The 13,357-nt window shown below is 36.0% G+C and overlaps 1 protein-coding gene across 4 annotated transcripts in view; it reads right to left on the reverse strand.

Annotated features, from left to right (window-relative positions):
• LOC138696112 (uncharacterized) overlaps positions 1 to 13,357 on the reverse strand; it is a 79,417-nt gene that overhangs the window by 4,633 nt on the left and 61,427 nt on the right. For all 4 annotated transcript variants that reach the window (XM_069820660.1, XM_069820663.1, XM_069820664.1 and 1 more), the window contains exon 7: positions 8,598 to 8,667. In XM_069820660.1, the coding sequence (XP_069676761.1) occupies positions 8,598 to 8,667 (70 nt within the window). The remainder of the gene's footprint in view (positions 1 to 8,597; positions 8,668 to 13,357) is intronic.

Raw genomic sequence — 13,357 nt, forward strand, 5'->3', positions numbered from 1 at the left:
ACATCCAGTGAGTCAACGACATCATTTCTGATGACCGCCGGGTAACAACAGATGAATGAATTGTGTCAGTAAAGGCAGTGTGATGGCTATTATTAATAAACTGCGCTACTCTAAAGTTTGTGTATGCTGGTTACCAAAAATGTTGACTGACCAGAATAAAGAAGCAAGGAAAACAATAGCTTTCGATCTGTTGCAGTGCTTTGTGGAAGGAGTGGAGTTCTTGGCGAAAATTGTGACTGGAGATGAGACTTGGATTCATTTTTTTGAACCTGAGTTCAAGAGGGACAAAAACTTGGCATCACACAATGTTGCCAAAAAAGAAAAAAATTCAAAACTGCGATCTACAGGGGAAGTTATGCCGACAGCCTTTTGGGATTTGAAGGGTGTGCTTCTGGTTGATGTTTTGGAGCAGAGTGCACAATAAATTCTGTACAATACGTCGAAACCCTCAAGGAGTTAAAGCATGTCTTCAGCAAGTTCGCCTATCAAAACCTATGACTGATAATCTTCTTTTGCATGACAATGCAAAACCAAACACCAGTCAATACACCACTGGCGAGATTTTGAAAATTGGTTGGAAAGTCTTGCCTCACCCACCATACAGCCCTGACCTAGCACCATCAGATTTCCATCTGTTAGGTCCAGTAAAGGAAGCTCATCATGGGCATCACTTTGAAGATGAGGAGACCTTGAAAAATACTATGTGTCAATGATTGAGGAAGAAGGACCGTGATTTTTATTGCACTGCAATATATGCTCTTGTTTCAAGGTGGAAAAAAACTGTGGAAAAAGATGGAGATTATATTGAAAAGTGAGAAATTAATTGTGAATGTTGTGGCTGTTGTATTATGTAAATTTAATTTAATTTTCTTGTAAATTAAAAGAGAGAAAAAAATAGGAGGCATTACATTCTGACTGCTCCTTGTAGAATTAAACAGTTTGGCTTTTGAGTGTGTCATAAAACTGGATGATCAATTCACAAAACTAGACCGCGAAGTACAGATGTTGGGACTCAGAATCAGTTAAGGTAAAACAATATATCGTTGTTGTTCCTGCAATAATTGCCATGTTATCGATTTTCAGAATTTTGCTCTATTAAATAACTTAAATAGTGATATAGTAAATAATCTCCTATATGTAATTATATTTCTTTCTTTCGAAAATTTAACAATTTATAGTCTCCTATGTACTACTATCATAGAATGAATAAATGTTGTTGTTTTCTAATGCCAGGCATTTGACAATAAAGTCATTTGATCTCTTGCACTCCAATATTTTTCAAAGATATTATCATGGCCAGCCACTGAAGCACAGATTTTGAGGTGTTCCAAATCCATTTCTTGGTTTGAGTTGCACAATGGGCAGTTAGGGGACTGATATATTCCAATTCTATGCAGGTGTTTGGCCAAACAATCATGGCCTGTTGCCAATCTAAATGCAGCTACAGACGATTTTCGTAGTAAATCGGGAATTATCTGTGGATTTTGATGCAGAGAGTTCCATTTTTTCCCTTGAGATTGTGTTATCAAATCTTGTTTGTTAAAGTCTAAGTATGTAGATTTCATAAATCTTTTCACAGAGTAAAACGTATGTGAATTAATGTGTTTTTCTTTCTACTGAACAATGTTATATTTTGCACATAGGAATTATTGCAGAAACAACGACGATATATATGCAAATAACTGAAAATTCATCAAGATTGGAATATCTAGAAGCTAGTTAATAAGTTTGAGAGGATAATCGAATTTAAATACTTGGGAATTTTATTTACAAGTAACAAGCAGAGTGTAAAATTCAGATTAGTAATAACCAACAGATGTTAATATGGGTTACAAAAGCATCTAAAGTTACATTGTATAAATATTAATACAAACTATAAATTACTAAAAATATTAATAAAACACTACAGGGAACAACCCATGCCATGTTGGCGCACTAGAGTATCAGCTAGTATAGGACAGTAGAAGAGATTGTCCACTGCATATTTGTTTGTCTCTCGAGACGAATTCGTAAGCATTTGAATGCTAAAATAAGTAATGCTCGTTCCTCTTAACCACTTCCGAAAGTAAACATGTGTTTTCTCTGATACATTATTGTTACTTTTGTCCATCTCTTACAAAAAAATTTGACGTTATTGTGGGAGTGTAACTCACTGCAAGTGCTGTGCTGCATGCTAGCTGTGGAGCTGGAGAACTAGTACAATACTGCTCCTGTAATATTACAGTCTGCTCTTTAGAGCAATGTTTGCGGTGTATGTGACGTGCATCAGTTACTTCTATCCTTTGAAATCAGTAGGCTATATAGTCCCGAAATTTGGCAACATTATCAACACATGGTTGAAAAAATAGGGTTCGAATTTTCTAAAGTTTCATCTCTATAAGATGTCAGTGGTTTATGTGTTAAATCCGGGTAATCCAATAGCACGCACACGGTTTTTTTTTCTCACTGATGAAGTTCGATTTCCCCTGAGTGACAATGTAAATGCTCAGAATAGTCGGTATTAGGATGCCGAAAATCCCAATTTTTCTCATGAAGCCCCACTACATATTATAAATGTTAAATGTTATGTTTTATTTAATGATGCTCGCAACTGCCAAGGTTATATCAGTGTTGCTACATAATATATCTGGTGTGCAGTTAGAGCATGAAAAATAGTTGGCCCATTTTTTTTTTTTACGAAACAATTATTTCGGAACATTATGCGAATGTTTCTGTTTTTATCGACAACAGAATCTGTTTCTTGCCACTTATTAAATTATGCAGTCTCTGGAAAACATCGCTGGAACTTGCATAAACTCAACTCATATGACTTCTTCTTTAGTAGTTACGTTTCAACAGGGAAAATGCTTTGCTGTACTATGTATTTAATCATAGTTGAAATCAGGAGTGTATTTGAGGCGGGCCCTGGTAGCGCCAGAGTACTATTTTTCGTGGCACCAGAGGACTTTTATGATTTTCATATTATTGTGAAATTTTTCATTTCTAAAAAGTAATCATTTTTTTCATATTTAAACAATTTCATAATGAAGTCTACTCCACAGACCTAACAACCTCTATATCTAGAGTTGAACCCATATATTTTCGTCTGACATTCCAATAACTATTCCTGTGGAAATGGTGGTGCTGAAGATGATGATGATGATGATGATGATGATGATGATGATGGTGACGACAATTATGAAGACAACTACTACCAGTAGTACTGAAATTCCAGAGCCAGGGAACTTTTTTGTTTAGAAATAAACCACTGGTTAAAATACATATTTCTTAATACAGTTCAGATAACTGACTAACTGGAAATGAAACATAAAGTTTGAGTAGAATTATACACCAACTCGGGCCAACTGATAAGGAAAAACCCAACTTACTGCCTACCGAAAAGTAACCTCGTGGACTGGTAAGAATGCTGGTAATTTAGAGTTGACTCATATATATATTTGACAGAGGAGTGATCCACAGGCTTGCACTGCAGCTTGATTCTTATTGTGCTTACCACTTCTTTTCTGTGAGTGATTTTGTCTCCAAATGGCTGCGCTCTTGTATGTATAATGCATGCTAGACCATGAACGTAACCGGGCTATGGTAATGATGACAATGACGCTTGAATTAATGATGGGGAAACGAGTCCGAGGTCCAATGCTGAAAGTTACCCAGCAATTCTGCTTCAGGTGGTTGAGGGAAACCTCAGAAAAACCCCCAACCACGTAATTTATCCCAACCAGAATTTGAACTCAGGCCCACTTTTTTCTGCTAACCATTACTCCACAGTAGTGGACTGTATACAGTGTCGTCATGTGGACTGTATGCCTTTAGAATGTGACCTGCATAGCAGGTAGAAGTAACGGTCATGGTTTTGATTTTCCCGTGAAACTCAGTTTGAGTAGCCTACTTGCTTCGATATGAGTGCACGTGTTGCGTGTTGAAGTAGGATTTATGAGTATTTTCACTGCAGTATAGTTTGCTAAAGTAATAAGTGATAGAATGATGAAGTGTTGTTAGTGGCATTATTATGCCACAGTATAAACATACTTAAGAAGAAAGAAATTTTATGTATGATTCTTATGTGAAAACAGATTTGTGCAGAAGTGTGAGGAAGCGATTTTTAAGTAAATTTCCTGGTATTCCTGCTCCACACAGAAATAGTGTGCATAATCGTGTTAATAAATTTAGGGCAATGAGATTTGTTATTGATGAGAAGTCACAAGTAAATCACAGTTTGCTTAGGAGAATCTTGATGAAACTGGAGAAAGATTATAGAGGATTCCAGGTTAAAAAAAAAGCATTGGTTTTATGTATCTTTCCTAGCATACTGTTCAAGCTCTGTGGTACGGAAGTGTTTTTATGGCAACTGGTCATTTGATGGAATAGCCCTGTATGCTGAATACTTTTTTCTTAACCTGGAATCCTCTATAGAGTACTTGATGATGAACCTGGAGATAGATTAGAAAAAAGTCCAAAGAAATCTCTGTGATGGCTTGCACAGGAAATAGAAATTTTGCAAACCTCGGTTTTGAAAGCTACTAAACTTTTAAAATCAATATCACATAAGATGACCATTGTCCAGCAGTTGTAGCTATGTGATAATGTAAATGGCGTAATGTCAGTGACGACACAATAAATAATTGAAGGGTTCAGAACCATAGTGGACCAAGCACCATTTACTGAAACCGTAGAGAACAAGGGTTAAAATGAAGTTATTACCATAATTCAATGGAAACATATAGCAAGTAATATAAAGTGTACACGTTAAAACTAAACAATATATCAATCTTCATTAAACTATGGTATTCACTTAACTTTAACCCTTGCTTTCTCCATTTTTAATAAATGGCGCTTGGCCTACTATGGCTCTGAACTCTAAATTTTTTATGGACTAAGCATGGTTCCATTTACATGGCCATGTAGTGACATAGAACAACAGGTAAGTACTTATTCGAATGCAGAGAAACCCGATCAGCTGATCTTTTACATGAAACATTACATGAGAAAATCGGGGTATGGTACACTATAAATGCATACAGACGGAATAATAAGGCCCATATTTTATGAAAATATCAATGCGCAGAGATACAGGGATAATTTACTCACACCTCTCTTCGAATAATTATCCGACATTGAATGTCAGTCTGCTGTTTTTCAACAGGACTCTGCTACAGCACATACAGCTGATGACTCATTAACTTTAATTGAGGAAAATTTGAAGATAGGGTCATTAGTAAATGATTATGGCCAGAACGATTCCCAAATCTTGGTGTATGTACTGTATACAAATAACTCACACACATTGGAAGAACTGAAAGAGAATATAAGGAGACACATTTCAGAAAATAAACTAATGCACATATGAATGCAAACTTTCCAAAAAAAAAAAGCCAAAAATAATATGGGCAGCAAGAACATCATCTCCAACATCGTCTTCGACAAAGATAGGTGATTACTTCATTGTAATTGTGAAATATTTGAATTAAAATAAAGCTATGCTCTTGAGTTGAGAATTACATAGACAGCAGCAGTGTGCTTCCAGCTGCTATTTGGGCCGTGTTCTAATGGCACATAACCCAATCAGGGGCACTGCATATGTATTACAAATTATAAAGACAAGGTTTATTGGGAATGTGAACACAGAAACAGACCTCTGAGAATTTACTTTGGGAATGTCAAAGCAAAAACTAAAAACATTGGGTGAATGCGCAGAAAGGCTTTGGACAGTAGCAGCTCAATATGAGACCTACAAATTTGATAACAGACTGTTATATTATAGCCTCAGGATGATAGATAACAGCATACATTAAGCCATGTTTCTGAATAAAGAATACCTATTTTATTTTCATGTAAAGATAAGCATGTTTTTAGAAAATAAATGTCGGAAAAATATTTCAGGAATTTTGTATTCTGAAATCAGTATGTTATGAAAACTGTCATTAGGACAATTTAGCATAAGGAACATTTTTTCTGGAAGAAAATTCTGTGTTGTATCAAGGATACACCGACACGTAGAATATGTCACTAAATTTCGGGAATGAAACTACAGTTGTGTTTCGGTTTATAAATAGAGAGCATGGGTCCATGATAAGAAGTACAGTAATTAATATGTCGTTGGCTTACTTATAAAACCTCGTAACCGCATTTGAAGAAATTGTACAAGAGAGCAATATAACTTCTTAATCTTTTATATCCCAACTAATAACTGCTATGCGTTTGTTATTTATAAAATATAGAAACATTTGCATACTTATAAGGTGTTATTAGCAGACGTATTTTGAAAATATACACAGATTTCGACATTCGTGAAAAATTGGATTTACGGGGTTTTAGAAATAAGCTGACGATATTTTCTGTTCATATGCATGAAGCAACATTCCGAAATTAGTCCCAGCTCAACACATTTTTCACCAGGGGCAGGACGTCCTTAGGGGTCCATCAATATTTCGTTCCCCAGCAATTTTCTTTTCGCATTTAAAATGCGTAAATTTTGTTCAGGACAGTGTACTGGATTCATAATTGTTTCAGTAAATTTCATAACATGGCGCAATGTGTGTCAGTAAAATGTCAAAGATTGTATGACACTAAATTTAATATTGTGAGCTTGGGCCGCGTTAAAGGGCCCCACAACTTGAATCACCTTAGCACTCAACTGCCATGGTGCCAGGTATGCAATGTTCGCCATCGACGGAGATTTACGAAGTTACCGTCACGAATATAATGCTTCTCATCGGTGCCCGACGAACCTGGCCCGCCTGCCGGACGGAAGCGACAGTCGCAGGTATCTGTTATACTGTGAGTCGCAGTGTCACTGAACAGTGGGTTAATTCTAGAAGTGTCCATGTGAACTTTGAATAGTGCACGCGAGCGAAGTGTGAAAACATAAATGAAATGGATTACCTATTAAAACATCGTTTTCTTCGTTAAAATTAGAAGATAAACTTGAAGTTAAACGACTAGGCACACATCAACCGAATTACTTCAGTTTTACACAGGCGGATGGTATGAAAAGGAGAACTTTCTGCATCTCGTGGTTTACAAAGAAGTCCTGGCTAACTGTAAGTGACGAAAAACAAAGTTTATTTTATTTCTATTGTCTGTTGTCTGGTGGCAAGGGACTGTGGATGTCGACATGTTGCAAAGATCTAAAACATTTAAGGGAGCACATAAAAAAAAGACAAGAAGAAAGGCAATACATTTAGAAAATACTTGTAAGTTAAACTATTTGGGGCAGTATAAATATCGCAGCATCAATTGATTCCGCGGTCAAATTTTCAATCCAGAAACATAACGAACAGGTCACAAAAGACAGACATAATACTAGCAAGAGTAATTGATTCTTTAGTATTTTGCGGAACTCACGAATTATAACTAAGGGTTCAGAATGAAATTCCGGGGAAATTTGTTAGACTTGTTATCTTTATTTGTCAGTCTTGATAATGTATTGGATGAACATTTAAACAGTACTTCTGTTTTTAAATATACTTTACACATTATACAAAATGAATTACTAGACAGTAAGCTTATGTATGATGTACGGTATACATCGAAGATCTGAAACAGAACATTACCGGTACCGATAATTCTACAGATTTTGTTGTTGTGCAGGCTGACGAAACAACAGACATAACCTGGAAAAACCAATTTATTATTTTGAGATACATAAAAGGTTGTAAACCTGTGGAAAGGTTTTTTTTTTTTTTTTTTTTTTTTCAAAGAGCAAAGAGGTAAACAATCGCATGGCTAACAGTCTGAGCGAGGTTCTAAAACAAACTACAACTTTTCAATTTAGAAAATAAACTCATAGCTCGAGCATATGATGGTGCTTGCAGTAATGAGTGGTAGTTTTAGTTGTATTGTGCTGAACTAATTTTTAAGCAGAAACATTTAACTAAAATGAAACAAAAAATCTTGGTGCATTATTTAATGTATACTGCAAAATTTGTGAAATATCTGGCACCACCAACAAAAATGATCACGAGCTGCCACTGTTTTTCATTATGATTCACTCAAAGTGTACCTAGTCTACGTGTTAATTATGACTTTAATGTTAGAGAATTCGTGTCTGTAGCCGCTCTTGATGTCGAGATATTATTGAGAGAGGTCACGCATCATGACTATTTTTTTTACACAATTTCGGCACCCTCATGCCCATAGCAAGTGAAGGTGGTCATTGAGCATGGTCACACAAGTTGCATTGGTTCATGGCCTGACTACTAGGCCTAATAGTATTATCATTCAGCTGTGGCTTATAGTCTTGTTAGAATAAGTTGAAATTCTGGCCGTTTTGTTTTACCTTGGATCCTGGAATGAATGGCCATACTCGGTGCGGGGAAGAATATATTCTACATCAAAACGTTTTAGAAGAAATACCAGTAACCAGGAATGGTTATTTAGAAGTGATGGATTGTGATGGAGGAAACGATAAATAGCGTTTGGATTTGAGCTGGGAAAGCAAACTCTCCTTTATGCCACTAAATAATAAAATAAAATGATGAATTTTACTTAATAGTATGTTATAAACAACTTAGTACTGGTATAATTGAAATAGCAATTACAGAAAAATCACTCTATAACGTTTTATTCAAGCACAAATTTCATTATTAATTAATTACCTGAGAAAGGAGAGCCAGCATTCCATTATGAATTTCATCAACAATAACACCGCAGCTCAAGATGACGAACCTAAGTAAAAAAACAAGTGAACACCAATTTGTAAAGAATACTTCATTTAAGGTAAATATGAATAATGATATTAGTACTATATCTTATACATGAAGTAACACTGAATAATAACCAGACTAATGAAAGATCTGCTATAAAAGACACTAGCAGGCTGCTAAACTATGTACAGACACCACACAACATGACAATATGGGATCCACTTAAGGGACGGATTCAGGACCTATATCAGTTTACATGAATTATGTTCGAAATAGTTAATTCCAAGTTAAACATTTTCTTAGTAAAGGTAACTTATGTTTATTTCAAAAGGAAATTATCAAAATCCTGTTAAAAATTCCAGGTACCTGTCAAATTTGTTGAAAGTTTTGTTCAGTAGGCCTACAACAAGTTGGAACATTGCAACATTCTGTTAGTATTGAATACAAAAGATATCTAGTACCTATAGTGTAAGTTGGCCATAAAAGTACAAGCATTGCAACATTCTCAGTTAGTGCTGGGCATATAAACTATCCAAGTTGCCACCCATTTTTTTATACTAATATTGCATATTTTATTAGTCATTCACCCATAAAAAGCCAATTGTGTAGATCAATTTACCAACAGAGTCGTTGCCCAGAGGAAGCTGATCTACTCTACACCCATGATAAGATGAGATGATGATGATGATGATGGTTGTTGAGATGACACAGAGGAACCGGAACTCCTGGATCATGGACTTACCCAACAGAAAGTACCGTACAAGTACAACAAGCATTTCAACATTTCCAGTTGTATTAGAATTATTTTATTTAACAATGATTTCAACTGCAGAGGTTATTCAGTGTTGAAATTCGATGCTGACGAGCTGTGGGTCACTGAGGAAAATCAATTAGTGTATAAGAGATTTAAATTGGTTCCACAAATGCAAGCCAAGTGAATTTAGGTCCAGAATTAATGGATAATCAGTACTCATTGGGTCGTGGAGGACCCATTTTCTGAGCTGTGCACTTCCTGGGCCAGAATGTATCTGAATTTTCCTAGTCTAACAATTTATTTATTCAATACCAATTGAAAACGTTTAATTTCTTCAGTGTGTAGAACTAAGTTGCCAACAAATTCGTTAAGACAGCCGGAATATTTTAACAAATTAGAAGTTCTGTTAGAGACCTAGTAGGCCTATTGAGACACGATGTGGCTCTTTGGAGAAATTCATGCAGAGATAAACATATTGTTATTGGAACCCGAAAACAACTTTAATTTAGAATCAAAGATATTTTAGTCATAAGTTTATATGAATTTTTCTTCTTCTTTTTAGATCCTGAATCCGTCTTCGAAGTATATTCCATATGTTATGAAAAACATAAATGCACACTCTCCCTCTACTTCCCTTCCCCTCTCCACATATCTCTGCCCGCTCTCGATGTACATGCATATAATAATAATAATAATAATAATAATAATAATAATAATAATAATAATAATAATAATAGTAATAATAATACTTAGATAATTTAATTATTTAACCTGTAATGTGCATATAATTTGGTTAATAGAGTAAAATTGTATACCTCGGAAGTTTGAATTGTATATGGGTATAATGAATAGAATTGCGTTTATGCTTAGGGAAATTTTTGGTTTGTTTATTATTTTTATTTTATTAGTTATTTTTGTTATAGTTGGAGTTGCTTTTTTGACTTTATTAGAGCGTAACCATTAAAAATTGGGAAAATTAAAACAAATACTATTGTTAACGAGAATTATTTGAAAAATGCTTCCTTAATCTATTCTTAAATTCGTTTGATGTCTGACAGTCTCTGACATTACTCGGTAGGAAATTCCAAAGTCAAAGAACAGCCACAGTGAAAGAAGATGAGTATGAGGATGTTTGATGGGAAGGAATGAATAATATTGAGGAGTGCTATGATTGTGTGTCTAGATCATGATGGGTGGCTGAATTTTGAAAATGGGACGTGAGATAGAAGTGGAGAAATGCAATATATGAAAGAGGAGGGAAAGACAATGGATTTTTCTACGATCTAGCCGGAATCAGAACAACATTTCGAGAGACTGTGTTATGTGATCGACCCGGCGAATATTTCAGACGAAATGTATGCACATATATGTACACTTTGCAGTCTCTGCACCAGAGTAACGTTTAGATCAGTAAATAGAATATCACAATCATCGAAGTCGGGCATGACGAGTGTTTGCACTAAAATATTTTTTAGGGAAAAGCAGAGTGCGAATTAAGATTTCTGATGGGGTGGGGGGGGATAGAATCCTAGAGAGAGAATATCATACATAAAATAATTATTATCCTCATTCGTTACAGCTCAACGCTTGGTCGCACTGAGTTGCTTGTCTTGCATCTTGATCATAATAATAATTATATCCACGAGCAGGCTTAAGATAAGATGTGTAATTCCTAAGTTATTGAGTGTTGCCAGCTTGCCGGTGATGATAATACATCAATATTATTGTTTTCTTTGCTTACTTTATACTTTATAAAGTACATATAGTCGTATTAAAACAATTATATTTTGTGAGGTGGATAGAAGTTATCCCTGGCAGGGATGTTAATATGAATTTATGAGATGGGGAAAACTCCCCCCAACCCCCCTCCCCGTTAATTCGCATCCTGGGGAAAGGGTAGAAAGTTCTTTAATTGCCTAAAAGAGTGGATTAGTGAAAATACTTTTTTGCAAGTTTCTGCAACTTGAATGTTTCAATTTAAACTTTTATCCTAGGTTCTTTACTGATTCACTGAACGGAATTTCGGTGCCTTTATTACATGAGCAAGTAGCAATAAGAAAGCCTAGAGTTGGTGCCGACACCTGAATTAAGCTTTCTTAAGGAGCTTCCTGGCGAGTCGGTGCTGCAGTAGGACAGGAGCAGCGCAACCGACGTTGTACTGCACTGAACTCCCTCACTTCTCCCCACGTCTGCGTTTTTCGCAAGACATGTTCATCATAATTTTTGACGTGAATACGTCAAGTTAGGTCCAGTACTAGGGTGCCATCTTAGAAAGTCGATCAACATATTTTAAGGTCAGTTTCGTCGCACGTATAATTTCTAAACTACACGTCATATTCCAATGAAGTTAAAGATTGACAGACGAAGGAACAATGTATCCAACGTGACCTTGAATTGGAGCGGGTGACGTTATTAGCGATACACGGGTGGGAGGTGAGGCATGAATTGAGAGGAGCGCCGCGCCGTAGCGCGGTAGCCGTGGCTCAAATACGGTGGTTTTAATGGCTTTTTATTCGGTTAATACGAATTTCTGCTTATACGAACTTCGAAAAAAAAATTTTCTGTTTCTTAACTGCAATTCTATCAGCGATGCAACGCATTCACGCACTTGGGGTCTGTGTCTCCGATACAGCCTATTCCGATTTTTCCTCACCGTTTTCTAGCGATGACGAAGATATTGCGAACCTCAACAACATAATACGACACTTCAAAACTTTAATTTACAAGAAGACATTATTCAACTAAATTCAATATCATATGCAGCCACCATACGTAATTACTTCATAACTTTTTTTTACCAGAGTTTCAGAGATATTTATATTTCTATGCAATAGCGCAGGATGAGAAAAAAATAGTTTGACGCATATAGAGTGACCAGACGTCCTCTTTTGTCCGGACATGTCCTACTTTTTAGGCCTTTGAGGTCCGGGCGGTTTTTTTTTTTTTAATCAAGAATGTTTTCCTTTTCGTAACTTGTATGCCTGATATTTTGAAGTTTTCTGATTTGACGCCTTTTTAAAGTAATTTGCCTGTAAGCAGCATTGGCGGAATTTATACTTTTTCTGTCCTCTTTAATAATTATACTGGGTGTTCATTTCAAAGTGTGTCATGACGTCACTGTTGTTGGGTCACCGATTTGAAGCGAGTTTCAGCTTATATGTTAGAGAAGTTGCCTATTATTTAAGGCGTTCTTCAATCTGAACTTGAGAACGTGTACGGTATAACTTGAACGTCGTAGCAACAGATGGCGGTCTGTGTGCTACCATAACCTCTTTCGAACTGTGTTTTGCGCCGGCAAGTCGTACGCAGGGTATTTGTTATCATCGGTTGCGTACGGTAACATTCCACAACACAAATCAAATGCTCCGTGTCCATGTTAACCGTCGAAGTTAATGTCAACAAATACGTCAGTAATCGTCTTAACCCTCTCCCCATATCCCGACAGTACGTATTTCCAAACAGTTCACATTCCTGCCACTATCGGCGTTACCGTACGTATCGGTACGTACTCTTCAGAATGAACGCCGTACTTGCTAGGCAACTTCTCTGCCTCATAAGTTATACACCTTTGCGGAAGTGTAGGAAGATTGAATTCTCTAGGCTCATCGGCTAGCCACATGACGGCATACAGCGAGCCATGACACATTTTGAACTGAACACCCAGTAGTTCTCTTGATTTTCATATGTAGCTAACTGTAAAATCATTATTATTAATTGAAAAATGAGTTCTATTCAGTCAATACTTAACATAAAACACAATAAAACATGTTATAATAACATTTACACAGATTTAAAAACAAACGTTTTCGCCAATTTTGATTGGCATCTTCAGGTCGTGTAGGTCGAATGGAACATGTTATAAAAAAAGTGAACACTTGGTATATGACGTTAAAAACCAAAGTTACAACTGTAATATCACTTAAAAACAGAGAAAAGAATATAGCAAAAAGCCTCCACG

This window comes from Periplaneta americana, chromosome 3, assembly GCF_040183065.1.
Source record: "Periplaneta americana isolate PAMFEO1 chromosome 3, P.americana_PAMFEO1_priV1, whole genome shotgun sequence".
NCBI classification, from domain to species: Eukaryota; Metazoa; Arthropoda; class Insecta; order Blattodea; family Blattidae; genus Periplaneta; species Periplaneta americana.